General features: G+C 48.6%; 1 protein-coding gene across 1 annotated transcript in view; it reads left to right on the forward strand.

Annotated features, from left to right (window-relative positions):
* ACACA (acetyl-CoA carboxylase alpha) overlaps nucleotides 1-18095 on the forward strand; it is a 136500-nt gene extending 118405 nt beyond the window's left edge. Inside the window, 5 exon segments of the mRNA XM_009329104.1 lie at nucleotides 1121-1233; nucleotides 11483-11637; nucleotides 12410-12580; nucleotides 15939-16075; nucleotides 17465-18095. Of these exon segments, the coding sequence (XP_009327379.1) occupies nucleotides 1121-1233; nucleotides 11483-11637; nucleotides 12410-12580; nucleotides 15939-16075; nucleotides 17465-17591 (703 nt within the window). The 3' untranslated portion in view covers nucleotides 17592-18095.
* Nucleotides 18096-21109: the final 3014 nt, after the last annotated feature.

Raw genomic sequence — 21109 nt, forward strand, 5'->3', positions numbered from 1 at the left:
AGGACAAAATTCCTGGGTAGCTGTTCTAGGGGGAGGAAAAAAAGCGTATGTGGGGAGGAGTTGAGAAGATGCCCTTTCCAGATGCCCATTTCCCTTGCCTTTCCCAGCTGAATTTTGCTCCTGATGGGATGCTTGCCTCTCTCTCTCTGTTCTAAAGAAGCGAGACAGAGACACCTGTGGTCTGTTGGCCTCAGTATTTCTTGCGTCTTGAGCAAACACTGTCTAATCTTCGCCTCCTGGAACTCAGAAGTTTTTGCTGTTCTTTTCCTACTTAGAAATGTGGAGCCTGTTTGCTTCACAGTCAGACACAGCGTGAACAGGATTTCTACAAACTACTTCCCCCACCAAGTGTTTTTTGGGGTGCATGCCGGATCAACTCCCTCCTGCTGCTTCTGCCCCATACCTTTCTAGGATGCTGGCCCTGTGAGCTTGCCTCTTGGAAATCTCAAGCCAGCTCCCCACCTTGCAAGACAGGAAGGACAATGTGTGGTTTGCAGAGCTGTAGTTGGACTCTAGAGGTTTTGAGCTCCAATAGCCAAGAAAGAGATTATTTCGCAAAATATGTCATCCTGTCCCTAAGTACCGTTACGCATTTGTAATAATTCTCATTGCTGTTGCTGTTCCATAACCCTCCGCGCTGACCTTCCTCCTCATCATTACTCCTGCCCTCACAGTTAAAGACTGAAGTGATTTTATTTACCAAGCCCAAGTTTCAAATCATGTGCTCCTCTGTCTTTGACCTGGGAAGTGGGCAGGATCTCTAATGAAAATGGCTGGTTAATTGGTTTGTTTCATAAAGCTTACCTACCTTGTGAAAGAGCTTTCAGGTGACAGCTTAAAAGAGACTGCTGAAGAGCATTGCTTGTACCAGGCTGAGCTATATACTGTTGGGCAGATGCGTTTTCTGTGAAGCCTGGTGTGCATTTGTGGCATTGGATAAATAATAGCTAAGATTCTTTCTTTCTTGTTCTCTCTTTCTCTTTGTTTTGTCTCCCTCCCCCTTCTCTTCTCTTCTTTTTTTGCATACTTTCTAGATAACATTGAACCATTCCGTTTTGTGTTTCCCCTTGTCTGATGACCTGAAAGTGCCTTTCTTTTCTCTTTTCCCGTCACTGATCAGAGGAGGAATCCTGGAACCAGAGGGGACAGTAGAAATCAAATTCCGCAGGAAGGATCTGGTGAAGACGATGAGGCGAGTGGACCCCATCTACATCCACCTGGCAGAGCGGCTAGGTACGTCTGCGCAGGGGCCGGCAGAGCAGTGATCCGTTCAGCTGGTGGCTAATGAATGTGTTTATAGACCTTAAAAAGGGGCACTGAGGCATTTTATCAAATTCATGATAATTTTTATTTACTGTCATCTAACTTGGGAAGAAAACCAGATGAGACAAGCTGCATGTATGTACATGTGAGAGAGATGATATTCATGTGCATGTAGCATACCTAGGGTGTGTGTAATGTAGTGCCTTTTGAACTGATTTTTTAATTTTTTTTTTAATTTTTTTTATTGAATTGGTCTTACAACAGACACTACAGATGCTTGAGTCTAGTTTCCATCTCAGCAATCACTCAGCTCACTAACAGCTCGTGGGCCAAACCTTCAGCTGGCGGCATTTGGCATAACTAAGGATTTGGTCAAAGACACTTTGGGCTGCTGGACTATCACTGTGTGTCTTAGGTAGTTTTGAGTAATGATATCTGTCTGCTCTTCAGTTTCAAGAAAATGAAAAATATTCTTCCCCTCCTCAGTGAAATACGGGGTGATGTGCAGTGCTCAGTGGCTAGCACGTCACTGCGTGAGTTGTATTATTACTGTGCCTTTCACTCCAAATGATCCCGGTGCCTGGTATATACCCAAAAACCCAAAATACAGAGTGGTCAGCAAAATACACTTAATATCAGATATGTACTCTCTCAGGGGAATAGACTCTTTAAATAGCTCTTTACTAGCTCTTACTATAAGAGTATAATCTTTTTTACCTCCAAAATTGACTGCATTTCAGTAGTGGAAGAAGCATGCTACATCGGTATGGTTTGAATTTATAAAGCCTTTTGGGATCCTTCAGGAGGAAAAGTGTTCTGCAAATGACTGATAAATCGTGGCTATGGCTGCAGTTACGTTTTATTATTTGGCTTTTTTTAATTTATGGCAGTGCAACAATTTATATACAAAACAACCATTCTGATATGCCTTGGGAAGAGAATAATAATTGTAAAGGATGCGGGGAGTGTTAAGAATCAGACTGCTTGCTGAAAACCAGGTTCTTACTGATGTCTTTGATAGCATTAAAGACATTTTCTCTCTTTTTTTAATGATAGTATTTTGACACTCTCTTTGTTTTCTCTCACTGTGCCGATTGCTTTCTGGAGAAGAAGCAGGTTAGCAGGTGTTTTGAGTTTTGCAGACCATCACAAGGCAGCAGTTTTATCTGAGTTCAGATCTTGCTCGTGTACATTATGTGTTACTGCGTGAGAGAGCGGACACAGATACCCAGATGGATGGATGTGGTGTTCTGTCTGCCTGTGTCTGTTGAAATTAAAAACCACTTTTAATGTTTGTAGTTGCAGCAAGGAGACTCTTTTCACAAAAGCTCACTTTTGACCTATGTTAGACTCAACAGTGTCCCTTTAGGAGCAAACGGATAGCGTGACCACACCAAATCTTGGAGACCCAGCATAGGGTCCCAACAAATGCTCTCTTAAGGTGTTTCACACTTCACAGTTTAAAGGCTGCAGTCGAGTTCCTTATGCAGTCAGGGCTCACAGCTGCATCTCCTGCGGGTGTTTGCACCTCTGCGTCCGAGGCCAGGAGACCTGCCTCTCCAGTGCGCGAGTCTCCAGGGGAAGGAGAAATCAGATGTGTGGTTAGAGAAGGCAATATGCTGAGCAGTCAGCTCAGGTCCATGCAGATAAATGGCGCTACGGCAGGAGCGCTGTTTCTGAGAGTATTTACCTTCGTTCCACCATAACAAGCACTGGCTCTGCCGACGAACAAACCAGCCTACTGCCTCTGCAAAGAAACGGTGTCTTCTGTGCGGCGACTGCTGGATGAATCCTTTCCCAGGAGCAGAGTCACTGGCTGCGGACAAAGAGGGCTGCCGGACTGTTTAAATCCTGAAGCGGTGGAGGAAGGGGGGGAGCAGAGCAAAGCGAGCTTACTCACTGTCAGGTGGCCCCTCCAGAGGGTCCGTCACCCAGACTGGGTGCGTGACGCCTCCGGAGCACCCTTGAATCACACTGGTGGGACCTGCATCAGCATCCCCAGAAAAAAATGCAGGGAGAAAGAGGGGATACAGTTTTCTGCCAACAGTCTCAAAAATCCAGTGCCACGGCTATGTGAGGAGGCAGGAGTCTGTTCAGGGTTTTTTTCCCCTCTTCCTCTACAGGGTAATTACTCCCAGCAAACTCCATACACTTTAATTAAAATGACTGCAACACAAGAGCAAGTCACTTACAACTGTACATACAGAGAGCTCTAAAAGCTTCAGTCACTGATAAGCATCTCACTTAGATGGCTCGAAATTGCTCCCAACATCGGGCGATCATTGCTGTTGTTTTGCCACTAATTCAGTACCATAGCAGGAAAGCCAAGATTGCAGGACACAGTGAATTGCATAATTTTTTTTTTTTGCTGGTTTTCTTTCTGGCCAATTTAAAATTTGTCAAAGTCGGTCTTCTTCTGGATCACTGCCCTTTGATATTTCGCGCACTCCATTTGCCACAAACAAGCCGCAGGGCCGCAGTTCATGCTGACTCCAGCAGAAGCAGAGAAAGCTCCATTTATCTTACACTGCCTGCTGAATTCTTACTCATTAGCTGGGGGTTCACTGCCTCTCTTTAACCCCTGAATGGCTGTCATCCCTCCCTGGAGCTGCTGAATAGCGGGGGAAAAGGGAGATGCTCTCAAACGTGTGCCTGTTGCAGAGGGGTGGGGAAACAGGGTGACTGTGGTCTCATTCCAGGTGTCTTGAGACACTGGGGTTGGACTTGCGACTGGGGAGCGTGAGAGCAGAGAAGGCTGGCAGATATTGAATAATTTGACATAAATCTGTTCATTATCAATTCTCCAGCACTATTGCTGAAATGTTTATTAGCCCCATGTTTTATTAAAATGTCACTCAGAGTTGGGCTATTACAAACCAGCAAACAGTGCGGAGCAAAGGGTGAGGAAAGAAAGGATAGCCCTTATCCTGCCCAAGAGCACATTTCCACACTGAGTAGGTGTGCAAGGAGAATGGTGATTGCCTAGAAATGTAGGAACAATTCAGATTGCAAGCCTCGGGCCATAGTTAAAAATCTGGAGATTCAATTTTATTTTATTTATTTATTACAATTAGAGTAAAACATTTAGGAGTGGAATAAAAATTAGCTTTGTCATGCAGATTCTGGGCATGTAGTGTGTCAGTTGCACGGTGTAATGTATGCAAAAATTTGGTGGAATATGAATGAAAGGAATGGCAAAACGGCTCCAGTTAGAGCAAGTTTGGATATTGCATTTTCACATTTCTCTTAGCAGGTATTTATCTCGTAGTAAAAGGGAAGCATCTGTTTGTCACCTGATGTATGTTGTAATAGTGTGACTATTCCTCTTCAGCCGATCCTGCGAAATAGTTGGCTGTGTGCTGGCACGCATCTTTAATTTTATTTGAAATCATACGCCCATTTTGCACTTGTCCGTATATATTGTACAACGCGCGGGGGGGGAGCATACAACTCCACATGTAGTCCAGCAGTGCTTTGGGAAGTGGGAGGCAGTGGTTGTTTTCTGCACAAACACTGATGCTGGAGACAACCTTTAACTTTCCACAGGTAATAGTCAGTCTGTGATGCTGGCTTCTGACTCGCTTCGCACTTTATTTGGCTACAGAATGTGCAAAACTTTTCTTAAATTTCCAAATAATGAGTGAGCACTCAAGCATTGAACCCGTAACTCCACTTTAGCATAGCAGTTCCTCTGCAAATAAACGTGCCGGGGTGCGGTATCGGGAGTGAACTCGCAGGTCCCTCTGGGCCCCGACTGTACCAGCTGGTGAGGACTTTGCTGCCGGTGTCCTGGGGACAGCCCTGACGCAGTCTTGTTTCTTGAGTGGCTGAAAACTTCCACCCTGTGACCTGTCTGGTTCCAAGCTTTAGCTTGGAGAGTTAGATTGCAGCTCTAAAGTCTAGTAATTCTTTGCGGGGGGGGATGGGGGGGTGTTGTTTGTTCAGTGTTGTAATTAATCAAAATGCCAGTTGTTTTCTTGAGCAACAACTAAGAAAAATACTGCTGTTTGATTCCGTCTCTCATGAAGTCTTGGACAAATGCAGTCGGTGCGATTGTAACTTTGTCTTTTTAGGCGATGCTGATTTCCAGTAACTGCCTCTATATGCAAGTGCTGCTGCATTTAAATTGTTGTTAATTCACAATCAGGAGTCTAGAAGAGCAAGTACTGATTTCTGTCAGCTCCTTCATGACAATTGGCATCTTGAGTATCCTCCCAGGAGGGCTGTAGATGTTTCCCCCAAAATAGGAATTTTTTGGAATTATGTACCTGCCACACCTCGCCTGTTTTTGCTCTGATGCCAATATGAGGCCTTAGGAGCAAAGAGTTGGAAAGGGCTAGGATAGACAAGGATATTTCAAGCCCGTGTCATGAGCATGTGTGACCTTCGCTGTTATTTCATATTGCACCTTTATAACATAAATCCTACTGAATATTTAGTGAAGCAATTACAAGCAGTCTCATTTAAAGAAACAAGCGACAATCCAAAAATGCCTGTCTCTCCAGGGAGGTGAGTGGCTCTGAGTGACCTTCCCTCTCCCCTCTGGAGCGGCTCCCTCCAGCTGGGGTGGGAGATGCGTTGCCTGGGCAGCCTGGACACGATTGGCATTCTTGCTGCCTTTGCTGAATTTTTGTCTGGCAAGAGCTTTGTTAAAGGCAGAGGAAGAGGAGGTGAGATTCAGGTAGGAAGATTATTGTTGCAGGTGTAGAAATCAGATGGGACAGTCATAACCAGGGTTAAAATCGACATTTAATTATGTCATTGGTTGTGGAGTAACTGCTGTACTTCTCCAGAGTTCATTTCTTAAGGGCCCTTCCAGCACATGCTGCAGTGGGATTTAACCGCTTTGCTGAAAAGAATGGCCACAAGCAGATGCCAAGATAAATTGAACTTAACGTGGATTTTTTGGTGTTACCCAGGGGAAAAAAGAATCCCCAAATTTGCCTGTAGTAATTGTACCATTGAGATAATCAATTGTTATTAATGCTTCTTTGTAGTCCAGAAAGATAGCTACTATTTATGTTATAAAAGTCATCTTTGAAAATCATGGGTGTGGGGTAATTTGCCAGAGTCAAACGTGTGTGCGAGCATCTGAGGTCTGGATGGAGGCACCAAAGGAAGGGTCACATCTGGTCTCTGCAGCGGTGGGTCATGGGCACGTCCTCGGCTTGTCGTTCAGAGGAGGCGGCTTGCTGCTGCAGCCGAGGGGGACTCTGCATCTTGGGTCTGCGCTCCGCACGCTCACGGTCACCAACCCCTCGTGCCCCTGCTGTGTCACTGGCTAGGTGCGATGGGCTGGAACCTGGCTTGAAGGCATCTGCTTTGCCTGACTCTCAGCGTGCAGAGCCTGAGAGTAAGCGTGAGGGCCGTCTCCGCGAATCGGTTGGGTCAGAGGCCTTGATGCTGGGCTTTGCCCAGATCTTTGAGCGCATGTTCGAAGAAGGGGCAAGAAAATGGACAAGTAAATGCTTGGCCATGCTGAGGCTGTGTGCCGAGGGTGAGGGAGAAAAGCCCACATTTTAACAGCTTAGAAACCGTAAACCATCAAATTGATTCAGAAGCTGCCTGGCTTTCTGCAATCAGAGGGAACCTACAATAACATTTCTTGAAGTCATTTTGTCTAACCTGTTAAACTGGTCATATTTAAAAAAAGCACTTTGCTACTAAATGTTATGGGAAGCCGTGATTCATGGTCCTGCTGAGCCATTTCCGTCTGGCAGGAACTTTATTAAAGGCAGCCCGCGCCCTGCCACCGCAGCAGGCTGCAGTCACTGCAGGACGCGGCGCTGTCGATGGCTCCCTCTGCCAGGCACATGCATTGGGGGGATGCTCGGAAACGCCGCTTACTTCAGAGGAGATTTTTTGTTTAATGGGGCACAAATCAAAATAGTTTAGATGTTGCTTTCCCTGCCATGATGCTTTCCCTTAACTTTTGGAGAGGAGTATAAATTGATATTCAGTATCAGAGCGCTTTACAGGAGAGGTCTCTCTGTGGATTTATTGCGGCAGCTTTTCCATTTGTCTGCATGGGGAGGGCAGCTCCTCTGAAGCCTTCCTCCATGATCGCGGGCTGTAAAGCACGCCTGCATGTCCCTGCTGCAGCGGCCGGGAAGTGCTTCTCTGCAGGCTGGTTAAAGGGCTTGTTTTGGCAACCGTAGTATTTGGCATTTATTGTTCTGTGCCACCGGGGTACTGAGGGGCCATACCTGAGGTTTGGGGGCCTGTTACGGGCTGTAGGACGCGGAAGAGCTTGTAACCCTGAAAGCCTGGCTGTAGCAGCTGGATGGGGAGGCTGGTGTCACCCTGCAGAGAGACGGCAGAGATGGGCACAGGCCAGGGCGGGGACGATGGGGGAGAGATGCAGGCATGAGCTACCAGCTTCTTCCACAAAGTATTTGGGAACATTTTAGGTTAAATACCTTTATGTGTGGTTTTAAACTAGTTTTTGTTGGTTTAACCTGGGTGTGTTTGAGCAGAGGGTTTTAGCAAGGACAAATCCCTTGCCTGTTGTTCATGAGGAATTTTTGTATGGTGACGGACATTTTGGCAAGACCCTGGATATTGCTCTTTTGACCTCAGAAGAGACTCTCTAATCTTTTTGGTACGCCAATGTTACTGCTTCCCCAGGGCATTTTTTCAACTTGTTTAAGGCAGTTTTCCTACTGATAAAAAAAAGAAAAAGAAAAAAGAAAAGACGCCATAGAACGAAGAGGTCCTGGTGCATTTACCACTGTGGGTAGGCTTTAAAGGTGTTGAGAGCTGGATTAAGACATTTACCTGGCCTTTTCCGATCATGCCAATGGCTGTGATCATACCAGCACTATATATAGATACAAGCGTACTTGGAGACTGCAGAGCAAACTGCAATCCAAGATAAATGTGACATTTTATGGCACTTAGAGTGCTGCCTTATAAAGTGTCCTGCGCTGCCTGCCAAGTTAGGAAGGTCACACATATGTTCCTTCTTCCTTTAAATTGTCGTCCTGTCTTACCTGCGTGCCCCACCTGCATGCCAAAACCCGCTACACTTTGTGTTTGCATTGTAATGTGGCCATTTCAGAGTGCTGCTTCTTTTGTTTCTCTATTGATTAGTAGCCGATCCATACCTAGAGGTCTATAATGTTCCTATGATTTAAACTTTAACAGTTTCATTAACTGTCAAGTACCTTTAGAGCAAAGGAATCCCATATTTTAACTCCCCTCTCCTTGCCAGTATAAGATTTGTGGAAGGAGACTTCTTTTTCCAAGAAATAAATAAATAAAGCCCCAGCTTTCTGAAAAACCCTGAGGCCTCAAGATCTGACTAGGAAAGAAAGAAAACCATTCCAAGATATTTAATTGTACAGGGGGCTTACAGGATTGATCGAGAGCTTAGCTTTTTACAATAGTCCAGTGAATAAGAAATGCTCCTGACAAACGATCGATGATGGGATAATCACTCTTTATCCCCCCTCCTCATTGTTACCTTCTTTCTTCCAGGAGAACAGGGTTCAGAAGTCAAAAATCTTTATAGACGCTGCTTTTAAATTAAGCAGAAAATAGACATTGACATATTTGTTAATCTCACCTAAATCATTACTGGGCCTGGCTGGTTTGACTGTACACCGTGAGTGTGGCAGATAGGCCAGAATACATGAGCGTTACTGGCTTAAGTGCATGCATTGCCATTTAAAACGGGGACGTGTAGGAGCCTGTGAATTTAACATGGATAAATATGTATAATTTTTTATTCTGAAGGTTATAAGAGTAGCTTCTCTTAATTAAAACCTTCTTACTAGCATTTGAAAGGTTAGATAACATTTATATTGGTAGGCACATAAAAACATTCCTTCCCTAGAAAGAATCATTGTATGGCTGGCCTGTGTCTTGGAAGTGTGTGTGTGTGTGTGTGTGTGTGCAAACCTGTTCTGACTTGGAAGAGAAACTCTGAAAGGAAATGAAAACATAGGTAGTGCAAAGTAGAAAAGAACAGGACCTGCATGCAGTTGGCCCCTGAAGGTGGGTCTGAGCCAAAGCCCCGGTGTCACGGTGCTGTGCGTGAGCTGCTGCGGTGCTGCACCCACTGGTGAGAGCCACTGGGGTGCTCGGCCCTTTGGTCCATCAGCCGTGGATCATCCTGTCTGTGGGAGGTCAGCCATGGATGCTCACTGTCCCCAGGATGCCCTCTCAGCTTTCAGCAGTCCTGTGGTTTAAGAGGCTTCCTGAGAACAGATTTATATCTGCATCTTCGCGCTTAGGAGCCTGTGATGGACTTCCCTTGCATGAATTTATCTGACCACTTTCTGTGAGCCCATTTGTACTTTTGATAGTCAGGACCTCCTGTGGCAATGAGTCCTACCGTTTGATTTTGCGCTGTGGGAAAGTGTTCCCTGTTGTTGGGGTTTTCATAAAGCTTCTGCCCGCTAATTTCATCTGGTTTTGTTGGGAGGGACTTGGATTGCTCTGGCTTCCTGCTGCAATTCCAGAGCCTGCGGTTGTCAGACTGGACCGTGGCTGTGGAGCTGCTGAGGACCCCCATTGCTCAGCTGTCCGCCTGCCTCTCCCCAGCCATTGCTTTCCACAGTCACCCAGCCTGGAAGCGTGGCAGTTTAACAATAGGTGTTGATGTAAGGGTAGATGTTGCACTTAATCCCATTGACATTCCTTCACAAACGATAAAGATTAAAACCAAAAAAAGCTCAGTGGTGTTCACACACCACAAAATGCAGTCGTCATACTCAGCCTACAAGATAACAAGGGAAGAACCATTGTCCTCCGGCTGAATCACGGCACCAGCTTTTGTTCCAGGTTCTCCCGTTGACTTCTTGTGCTACTGGGTAGGACGCCTCTTTGTTTTATATCTCAGCTCCCCTCTGTACACTGAAGACGCAATCATGCTTGCATGTCTCCCAGGCGCGTGGGCGGTTATATTAACATTTGAATGGAAGGTGCTGTAGGATAGTTGAATGTTACAACCCACCAGTGCTTGGAACAAGACTCGTCCATGACCCGGCTTCAGATTGCCAGCGACCTCGGCTTTAAAAGGGGAGGCGGGATGGGAGGCAGCTGTCTCGGAGGCCGTGAACTTGCAACCAGAGCTTCTGGTGTGGGTGGGAGGTTAAAAAATGGCACAATTCAGCAGAGTATCCAGTACCGTATAATTTGGCTCAGATTGCAATCTTTGCTTAAATTGAACTAAGATTGGCTCTAAATAGTCTGCCTCTGCACAAGGACCTCTTGCACATATGTTGGTGAGGCAGTGTAGGAGAAGCATCAACCTACTTCTGGGCCAACTTTGACCTGGTGTAAATTACTGTAGGTTCAGTAGAGTTGCACTTACGGTTATGCTCCCTGTGGCCTGTTACAGGGAGAAGAGGGGATTTACATTCTTGGTTTGATAAAGGGGCAGCTGCGGGAAGGAGCACCTTGTTCTGCTGCAGGAAGTGGCAGGAGCTGCGACGTGTCTCCACAGCATGATGTGTTTACCCTTGCCTGGCTTAGTCTGGGTCAGGCAATTCCAAAATTAATCAGAAACTGTTTAACGCATGTTTTTGTTTTAATCAAAGTCAATTTCATCTGGGCTGAATGTTATAAAATAAATTAAAAATTATGAACTCTACAGGACATTATCTTCTTGACACAGTTTTATTCTTGTCCATCATGGTAGTCCGTGGTTGAGACTAGTGTGTGCTGATCACTGGTAAACTGAATGTGAGCAGTTTTGGCGTCTCTAGCCTAACTTGTGTGTTAATGAGGCAGTGGCTCTAACAGCTACTGGCAGGAACCAGCCTGCAGGAAAACTTGAAATTGTGTAGGTGGTTTTACATTGTCCATGTTTCTTGCTAAATGAACTGCGTGTTGGGACATTACTCTTTTTTAGGACTAAGTCCAGTAAATATCACTTAATTGATGGTTCAGCTCATTGGCATTTAAATGGAATAGAGTTTCCATGGTGAAAACTCCTTTGAAGCTCTTGCCTGAATATCGGTGGCAGGAAATCTGGGCTGGAACACGTACATTTGCCTCAAGACTTGCTTGGCATTGCTGGGAGCTGATGGTCTGGTGTTTGTCCTGGCCAAATACAGTCTGGGTTTTGCCTGTACGCGGGAACAGAAGAAACTTCCATTCTCCCTCTGGACTGTCCAGAGCTGCTTGCCTTTCCTCCATGCAGCAGTCCTTTGTACACCCCTCTGTTTTACCCTGTCAGAGGTCTCTGATGTGTGGCTACGCCTGCTTGCAGGTACCCCCGAGCTGAGCCCTGCTGACCGAAAAGAGCTGGAGACCAAGCTAAAGGAGCGGGAGGAATTCCTGATTCCCATTTACCACCAGGTAGCCATGCAGTTTGCTGACTTGCACGACACACCCGGCCGGATGCAGGAGAAGGGTGTCATAACTGTGAGTATCATGGAGCTTTCCTTGGGGACATAGTTGGGAGGGTTTGCCCTCAGTGGGGCAAGCTGCTGCTGGAGGCAGCAGGATCAGAGGAACTTGTCATCCTGCGGGGCTGCAAATAAACCTCTGCCCCAATGACTCTCGCCACAGGAGCAAACCCTCTCCACCCGCCAGCTGTTTTCTGGCCCCAGAACACAAGCACATCATGTTTTCTACCATCTTTACCTGATCCGTGTCCATTTGAGACCCCGCATTTTCTGGGCTTTGCCGGTTGGTCATTAGTGACCACATCAAAAACCCCACAGAGCACATTGCAGTCTGCCCTGGCAGAAGGGGAAGGCAGGGAACGTGGTGAGCCTGTACCCGTGGGGACCCTCAGTGATGGGAAGGGCTATAACGGCATAGCTGAAGGCCGGCTGTCATGTCAGGGTTTGAACCCTGGACGATTAGATTTTCCTAGTTCCCTCTCCCCTTGGATGTGAGTGTCTTGGGCTGCGCTGCTCATCTGGGGAGCTGTGTCTCTTTTTGCAGAAGGGAGCAGACTTCTGGGAGACAAAAGAGGCTGGATGTAGCTTCTGGTGACTGAATGGTATGACAGGGTGGAAGTCTTCAAAGCTCAGACGTGGGAGTCTTTGTATTTCTCTTGTGTAAGCAGTATAACTAAGTATATAATGAGTGTAAGCCTTTTTTTGCCATTGGGAATGAGGCATATATATTTCTCCGCATAAATGTTGTCCCTCACTCATTTCTCCTTCTCCACTTATGTCTTGGGCAGGACATTCTAGACTGGAAAACTTCCCGTACCTTCTTCTACTGGAGATTAAGACGTCTTCTTCTAGAAGACGTGGTAAAAAAGAAGATCCATGATGCCAATCCTGAGCTGACTGATGGGCAGATCCAGGCTATGCTGAGACGCTGGTTTGTGGAAGTTGAAGGGACAGTGAAGGTAAATGAAAAAGCAATTTCACCTCTTTCCTGGCCTTAAGTTCAGTGAAGTTCTCCCAGGTGGAGTTTGATCTCTGTTTTTAATTGTAATGTCCACAAACATTTTAGGTGATGAAAGAGAACTTCTGGGTAATGTTCCAGGTCATGAATTGTTTTATGGGGACACTTTTTATAGCAGGCCAGAAAAGCAAAACAGGTTTTTTCCCCAAGCATGTAGCACCATTGATATGAAAATCTGAGCATCTTACAAAGACGAACAGCTTGCTCAGCAGAGCGAGGCAGGGCAGTGTGTGGGAAGAAGACTACGCAGAGGTGCTGCTGTCTGGCAGAACTGGCAGCAGAAATCCCAGGAGTCACAACACACGCTCTATACACCAGCCCTGAATATCTCCATCTCCTTGTTTCTGTGCACAGCGTGCCTAAAATAGCACTGCGGAGCTGCTTGCGGTTTCAGAGGCTGTTACGGAGGAGCTGTCCTGTGGAGCTGTGCAGACCAGTCCCTGCATCCCCTTGGGATCCTCTGTGATGTGGAAGCAGGATTTTTATTTTATTTTTAATTATTCTTTTTTACTGAGTAATATCCTCAATCCTGCTCTATCCCACTGACACTGAGAAGGGTGTGGGGATTCACTGCTTGTATCCAGATGTTCCGTCTGGCAGATGTACAGCCAGCCTGTGTTACCCACCTGTCCTGCTGCTTGCAGGGCAGACCATGGCCATGCTGTCCCCCCCTTCCCCTGGGCTGCCCTCGCCTTCCTTCCCTTTCCCCGGGCCACGAACCTAGAGATGGTGGGGACAGATCGCACGTGCCTGGCAGTCCGTCACCATTGCCATGACTCAGCCCAGGAGAACCCCTGCTGTTCTTCTGCCAAGCGTCCCGCGTCCCCCGGGTTGCGCAGTGCTTTAACGCCGCACGGCACGGCGTGCCGTCAAAGGCAGGGACGCAGATCAGCTGTAAGATCTAACTGCCAGGGTTTGGGGTGAGGGGTCACCTTCGCGCCGTCCGCAGTCCTCATCTGATAGCTGTGTTGAGGATTTCCTTTTTAATTGTGCTAAAACTCTGAAGATCTTTGAAGAGCAATCTCTGGAGCTGCTCTTAGGTTGTTTTTGTCACAGTCCTCCAATCTGAGTATTTTATTTTATTTTATTTTATTTTATTTTATTCTCTTTTTAAAGCCACAAACACTCAGGGGTTCCAGAAAAGGGGGGGAAGTGTTCTCTGGAGGGCAGCAGGCTTTCCAAGGTAGTGTCTGAGCGTCTTTAAAAGCTGGCATCTCGTTAGCTAATACATTACACCAATCAAGGAGAGTTATCTTAAGCCACAATTAATCTGCTCCCTGGCATATGTTGATAGGAAAGCATCATGCTGTTTCTTAATTAAAAGCAAACGGATTAAAAATGATTAATAAGAGTATTAAATATTCTCCTAAACTAAAAGCTTTGGGATTCTTGGGTAAATCTAGCTTTATGCAGGTCTGCAACCGTAAGGCAGCTTCTTGGGGGTTTTTTTGCCTTCCCTGAAATCTTCCTAAGTGCCCTACTTAGTATGCAGGGAGCATTTCTGTCATGTCTAGGGGCAGAAGCAAGGAGCAAAACCTAACGAGTTTAAAATAATAATAAGAAAAAACAATGGAATAAGCAAAATCTTGAGGTTGAAATGACATCACTGATTTAAGACAATCATCATAGGCATAATGTTAAAGAAAAAAAAATCTTGGTTTCTTATTAAAGTGTGTCAGGCAGGACCGACGCTGGGGACTGGAATAGGATCTGCACTTTGGGCTTCCTCACGGCAGTGCCAGCTCTCACCCGTGGGTGTAGTAACACCTTCGTCAACACGGGGAAGGAGCGCTGCTTGTGAGAGTCCCAGGGAAGAGAGAAACAATTTCTTAGACTTTGGAAACTGATAAATATGTAAATAAAGGGTGAGCAGTGAGAAGGCTCGTCAGTGCGAGTGCTGCCTTTGCGCTCCTCTCTAGTATTAGCAAGGACGGGGGGAAATCAGCTTTGCAAAGGCTTGTAACGGACTGGCGGCTGTCGAGGCACAGGCATCGCTCTGTTGGGAGAGCGGGAGAGGCGAGACGCTGCCTCAGGCGGCGTGGCTGGCTGGAGGAACCCACCGCATGCAGCGAAGTAGAGTCCTGGTAGGGGAGGTATTCTGCTGGCTTCACTGCTTACTGCTCCAGGGGTTTCCAGGGCTTTTCCAAAACACGCTGCCCCCCCCCACACCGAGGCTTCACCTTCGGGTGCAAACATCCATCGTGTGCTTCTGCCTCCCGCTCCCAGGTCAGCCCCTGAAATCTCCCTGCTCCCAGTCAGGCCACGGAAGCAGCACGAGGATCAAAGGTGTTTTCGGTTCCCGGGTGGAGCAGTGGTTGCTCTGCTGCCCTCGGCTGCTGGGGTCTGGGCCCACGCCGGGAGGGTGCCCACTGGGCCCCACAGTGCATTACTGCATTGAGCTCATTGTCATTCTGACTTTGACTTCGTTAGTGATAACAGAGAAGGATAGTGCACCTTTAAATGACGAGCTTTGTGTTTAATTACCCAAATAAAATGACATAAATATGAATGAGTGCTAATGGCGGTACTTGCTTTTCCGGAAACCATTAACAAAACGATTCTTAAATGATTTGTAAAGAAAATGAGAGAAGAGAGGAGCGAGAAGGCTATTAGGCGTCTAACACACTCCTGAATTATTATGTAGTCAACTACCTAGCAAATATCAGGTGAAATGATCTTGCAAAAGAAAAAAAGGGTTTTGTTGCCAAGGCTTTTCAGGGATGTGGACACCCCGACCTCCTCTGCAGTGCACACACCTGCTGAAGAGGCTGTTCGGTTTCTGGGCTGGATCAGGGATCCCATGATTATTGGGGGACACTAACACCAGGTCAGTCTTAGGTGATGGGGACTCGTGGGTCCCATGTCAGCTTAGCACTGGGAGAAGCCCCAGATCAGCTGCACCTCTGACCACCCCTGCCCTCACCTCAGGGACAGTCATAGTTCACCAGGCGTTGGGCATCTGATCACAGAAGGAAACGGGGATTTTAGCTGGGACAGCTTCTGGGGCTGATGCAGCTAGTTTAGTGGCAGCCACTGGCAGCGCTGCTGCCTCCGTGGTTCCCCTTTCGTCACATTTATGGAAGGAGATGCAAAAGAAATATATCATCTTTCGACTTTTGCTAATTGTTAGTTGTGTTTATAAAAGCCACACACACTGGGAAAACCACAGAGGGCTGCCAGCCAAATGTTTTACCCACGGCTGCCAATAATTGCGAGTTAAATTTCGGGAATGGTATGTGGGAAGTGGGAGCGTGCACAGCACTGGGGCCCGCCGGGTGACACGTGCGGTTTGTTTGCAGGCGTACTTATGGGACAGTAATAAGGACCTGGTGGAGTGGCTGGAAAAACAGCTGAAGGAAGAAGAAGGCGTTCGCTCAGTTGTGGATGAAAACATCAAATACATCTCGAGGGACTACATCCTCAAACAGATACGGAGGTAAGCCAAGTACGCACGCTCTGCCCCTGCAGAACAGGGATTTTTAAAAGTTCAGGCTCTGATCCTGGCCACGTGTGCCTCCCCGGCTGAGGAAAGTGGATCCGTCAATTCCGCACGCATTTCACATTGTGTGGCAAACACATAAGGAGTATGTGGAAATGCAGCTTCCTTTGGAAATGCAAATACAGGGGCAAACGTGGAGCTACTGTGAAACAGAGGGATTTGTACGAAGTCTACATCTCCTGGTCCTCCTGCCCGGGCTGTAGTGCTACTGTACGTGCAGGTGCCTTGAGCAAAATCTCAAACCAGCAGAGTGGAGATCTAATCCAGCAGTATCCAAACCTCCCTGGCCATGCCCACCCTTTACTGAAACAGGAGCCGTGAAGAGCCGGGGCACGGAAATTTCACTGCTAATGTGTCTTTTCTCCTTTTGACATGGATTATGGAAAATTATTTTAGAGGGCTGCATAAAGCAGGGAGAGAAGGCAAATCTCTGAGCTGGGCTACTGCTACCAAAGCGGTGTGTTGACCACACAAGGCCAGAATATCCTTCCGGCTTCCTTCCCTTTATTTCTTCTAGCGCCAGACTTTCCAGGCAAGCTACCTAGTTTCTTCTGTGCTCAATGTCATAAAATGCCCAGTTCCCTTCGATTGCTTTTTAGAAGTACACCAAATAAACCCCCCAAAATACTAAAACATTGGTAGAGTATCTATTGCTCCTGCTTGTAAGAGTTACTGTGCGCAGTTGCACAGACATTCATCCAGCGGAGCCAGTTAAGCCTCGTGAGCCAAACACTTTGCTAGACTTGGACAGATCTAACTTTGATATTTTTTATGTCTGAGGCGTGCTCTCTCTTGGAGCAGCTTTGCCTCTGAGACAGCAGAGCTGGGGGAGGGCACCAAACTGTGGAGTAAAGCTCCGCTGGTTTCCGTGTCCCGTGTCTGACTCCGTAGGGCGTCTCTTCCCGTCATTCCCACCGGTTTCTCCATCTGTGCTACAGCGGACGGGGCTCTGCAGCGTCTGGGAGGGGGAGATGTGGGTGCTCTCGGCAGCCTCTGAAGGTGCTGCTGGTGGGATCAGGGCACGCTCCAGAGCTCCTCGCCTCCCCATGTGTGCCCTGGGTCCACATGGTCCGGCCTCGCGGGATTTCAGCCTCCGTCCGTGTCTGAGCAGGTCTGCCACCAGCAAATTGAGTGGCACAAGGGTCTCCAAGCGAGCACAGCTCTTGTGCTGCTCGGAGTCAGTTCACACAAGTGCCTGCTGCCTCGTCCAGTCTCTCTTAAAGACCCCATATTTCAGTCCTCCCCCCCGGGCCTGACGGGGAGCTGTCGGACACGCTCGGGTGCGAGTGTCGGGGCTGCCGTCACTTAACTCTCGCCTCTTTCCAGCCTGGTCCAGGCCAATCCGGAGGTTGCCATGGATTCGATAGTGCACATGACCCAGCATATATCACCCACCCAGCGAGCCGAGATCGTGCGGATCCTCTCCACAATGGACTCGCCTTCTTCAACGTAAGAGCATCGATTTCCCACACTCCCCCCTGCCCGGTACAGTGGAGGGGAAAAAAAAAAAAAAGCTCAGAATTGCCCTTTGTCTGCTCGACTGCGACCACTGTACCGAGACGGGGAGGCTCAGGGAAACGCTGGAAGAGTGACATTTTTATTTTTTCAAATCAGACTGACCAGAGGAAGTGTGTTCTTTGGCCAGAGACACGAGGAAAATGTATAAACACAAGCGCCTGCGGAACTGAGTTACAGCTGTCTAACTGTACCTTATTTATTTAACAAAGTGTGACTGGACCAGTGCATCAGTTCGCTGTTCGGCTGCCACCCGAAAGCGCTACGGCCAGGCAATGAAGGGTGCTCCGGTACCGTGAGGTCTTGGCATAGCAAGGCAGGGGCTCGTTTAAATTAACAACGCCCCTGTGCCCCTGCCTGCTTCTCTTTTCACACCCCGCCTGGTAGCAGCAGCTTTGTGCTGACAAGTGCCAACGTTACACCCTGCGAGAGCATTGCTGCAGCCGAGGACGGGCTCTGCCTCCCAGGAGCGGGTGGGAGCCCGAGATCCTCCCGCCTGGCGCCCTGCGGGTGAGTGGAGCCCACCACCGAGTCAGGCCTCTTGTCTCTGTCAGCCAGTGGTGATTTGTATTTCAAACGTCCGTCTCGTTACTTCAGTAGTAGAGGAAAAACAGCATTTAAGCTGGTGTGGCCAGTGCTGTCCCCACGCCCCGGGCAGGCTGCGGGGAAGGCTCCTGGGCTTGCCAGGAACTGTGAAGGTGGCGGGGGCAGGATTTCGGAGGCTAAATCCCCGCTGGCTTTGCCTTTGTGCCCAATTCCTTTAGAACAGGTCGGTAAAGTGCATGAAAGGCGCTTCTAGGAGGTGGTGAAAGAGGAGACCAAAATGCAGCTGCTGAGCCGTTTCTGCTCTTCCTTCCCTACTTATTTTGAGGGATAACAGACAGGGGCTGCCCCACGTTGCATATACTTCATGTAAGTGCTAATCCCTTTCCTATGAGTAGGTAACTGGAGCAGAAAGCAGATACAGCCTGCCAGGGTAAGGGAGGGGAAAGGACAGAGTCAAATACACCAGTGGGGTTAGAACTGCGAAGGGAAATCTCAGTCTAATGCATCTGAGCAAGTTTTTCTCCGTCGCCCACCTCTGCCCTGGAGCTGGCTCGAGCAGAGCTGCCTGCACGTGCCTGGCCCTGGTGCGCGGCTCGGGGAAGGGACTGCCGTTATTCCCGTGGGAAGACGGAAATATAAGAAAAGTTGGTTTTGGTAATCCCCTTCCTTAGCACCAGCTGACTTTTTTTACCCGTTCCAATGGTCACTCTTTGCAGCCGGTCAGGAATAATTGTCTCCAGTGGATGTTCGGCAGGTAAGGGCAGCGCCGGCACTGAGCCAGGCTGCCCAGGTCGGAGGTGTGGCAGCAGCACAGATCACAGCAGGCTGACCCCAGCCCAGGTCCCTGGCTTATTTCTACCCTTTTTTATTTTCATGGGCCTCCTGACCGTAATAAAAGATCAGAGAAGCTGGAACTCTGGGGTGAAGCACAGTCAACCCCTAATACGGGGGTTACGGAACTTAGTCTAAGTAGTACTGGAGAGCTGACACCAATGATTGTCTTAAAAGTATTTCAGATTTTACAATTCCTCCTTTACTATAGCATGAATCAGAAGGGATGTTTTTATCAGAGAAATAATTAATGATGATGCCAGTGCCTCACACCTGTACTGTTTCCTTCTGAACGGCAACGCAGCCCTTTGTGCGTGCGGTGCCAGAGCTCCTGTAAAATCGAGGTGCAGCACCGGGGGTCACGGCTCCCCTCCCCGGGGGATGAAGAGCAGCGGCGCAGCCCTGCCCGTGGCCAGCGGAGTTGTGCCATCCGAAGGACTAGCTTTTTCTTAATAGTTAAAAGAACCCTAATTTGATTTAAAAGACTTTTTTTCCACTAGAGCCCCCTGAACAACCTCCAAAGATGCTTTTACTTACGCCTGTGTGGGCTGCAGCAGGACACACAGGACAGAGAGAGAATGTCTCAGCCAGGCAGGACCGCTCAGGGGGCACCGTGGCGGCGCAGGCGACTCGTTGGGCTCCTCCTCCCCTGTCACCAGGATTTCCTACATGGTGGTGTCACAAGTCAGTCCCTCATCCAGGATGTCTGCAGGTGTTACGGGGTATGTCCCAGTGCACACTGCTTGGGGTGGGAGCTGCCGAGGTCTCTTGCGTGCTGGGCAAGAGCAGCAGACCCCTCTGTTTCAGTGTAACAGGCACTGGGTCAGGGTCCACTTAATTTGGGGGTAAAATAGCTCCAAAAAAACCCCAGCCATTAGCTCTCGTGGGAGCTGGTCTGAAGTCAGAGTCCAGCACTAGCCTTGTGAGCCCTGTGGAGGTCCGAGCCTGCCGGAGCACCGTGGCGGCGTCACCGGCCGACGTCCTGGCCGTTCTCCCCCAGTCCCGGCTGTGGCCTCGGTGCCACAGGCTTGCGGTTCGGTTACCCAGTGGGGCAGGGGCGGCCGGGAAACCACCCTCGGTACATACAGTTCTCGCTGGTGCTGAAGTTATTTCACTTACCTCAATTTCTTTTAATAAAAAGAATGAATTACATCTCCGTTGCTGGGAGTGGAAATCTGTCACCCCTTGTCCTGAGCACCCCTCGGGGAGCTCTGCTTCTCCTTAAGGAAGGAGCAAGGAGTCTTAGCGGCACCTCTCGAACGAGGTCTGGTGGTTGCCGACGCTGGGAGGATGGAGCCAAAGTGCCTTGTGGTCTCGGCTGTGCCCCTCGCCTGAGCTGCCTGGGCTCATCACAAAACACTGCCTCTCGCCAGGCCCCTGTTGCCGCTCTTGTTCCTACCCGCGGTCAGACTCTGCAGATGTTTGAAATAAACCTTCCAAGATGTAACCCCGCAGGGGAAAACCTCAGCCAGCCAGAGAAAAGCTGAGTATTTACCTCTCCTGGAGCTTCATCGTGTCCACTTCGCATCCTCAGCAGCGGGAGGAGCTGGACCGTCGGCGCTGAGCCGTGCTGGAGCCACGGGTGCCGGGGCAGAAGGACCAGCTCCTCGTCCCACCGTGGGCTCTGGTCTCTGCTCAAGGCTCGGGGTGTAACTCCCAGCCACAGCCGCCATCCCAGTGAGCCATTAGCGAGTCCTGGTCCTCCTCCACGGATTTACTTGCTTAACATAATAGTGACTGAAACAAACAGAAAGGAAAAAACCCAGCCCCAGCGATTGCCTCTGAGGGTGGTGGGAGAACGGCCCGGAGCTGTTCCGTAGGCAGGGAGCTCAGCAGGAGCCCGCTGGAAACGAACGGCCAGGACCTTCGGTTGAAGGGTGGCCCCTGCCAGCCCGGGAGCGCGGTGAGCACAGACACCTTTCAGACGGTCCCCACGTTGAAGGTGAGTGTTCGTGTGACGTTAAATTGGACCGTGGTGGCAAACACGACTCCAGCAGTTACTTTTCATGCATTTCTCCAACCAGAATCCTGATAGTTAAAACCCTAAATCACCTTAACAAACGTAATATAATGGGGGGG

Source organism: Pygoscelis adeliae, unplaced genomic scaffold (genome assembly GCF_000699105.1).
Source record: "Pygoscelis adeliae isolate BGI_AS28 unplaced genomic scaffold, ASM69910v1 Scaffold427, whole genome shotgun sequence".
NCBI classification, from domain to species: domain Eukaryota; kingdom Metazoa; phylum Chordata; class Aves; order Sphenisciformes; family Spheniscidae; genus Pygoscelis; species Pygoscelis adeliae.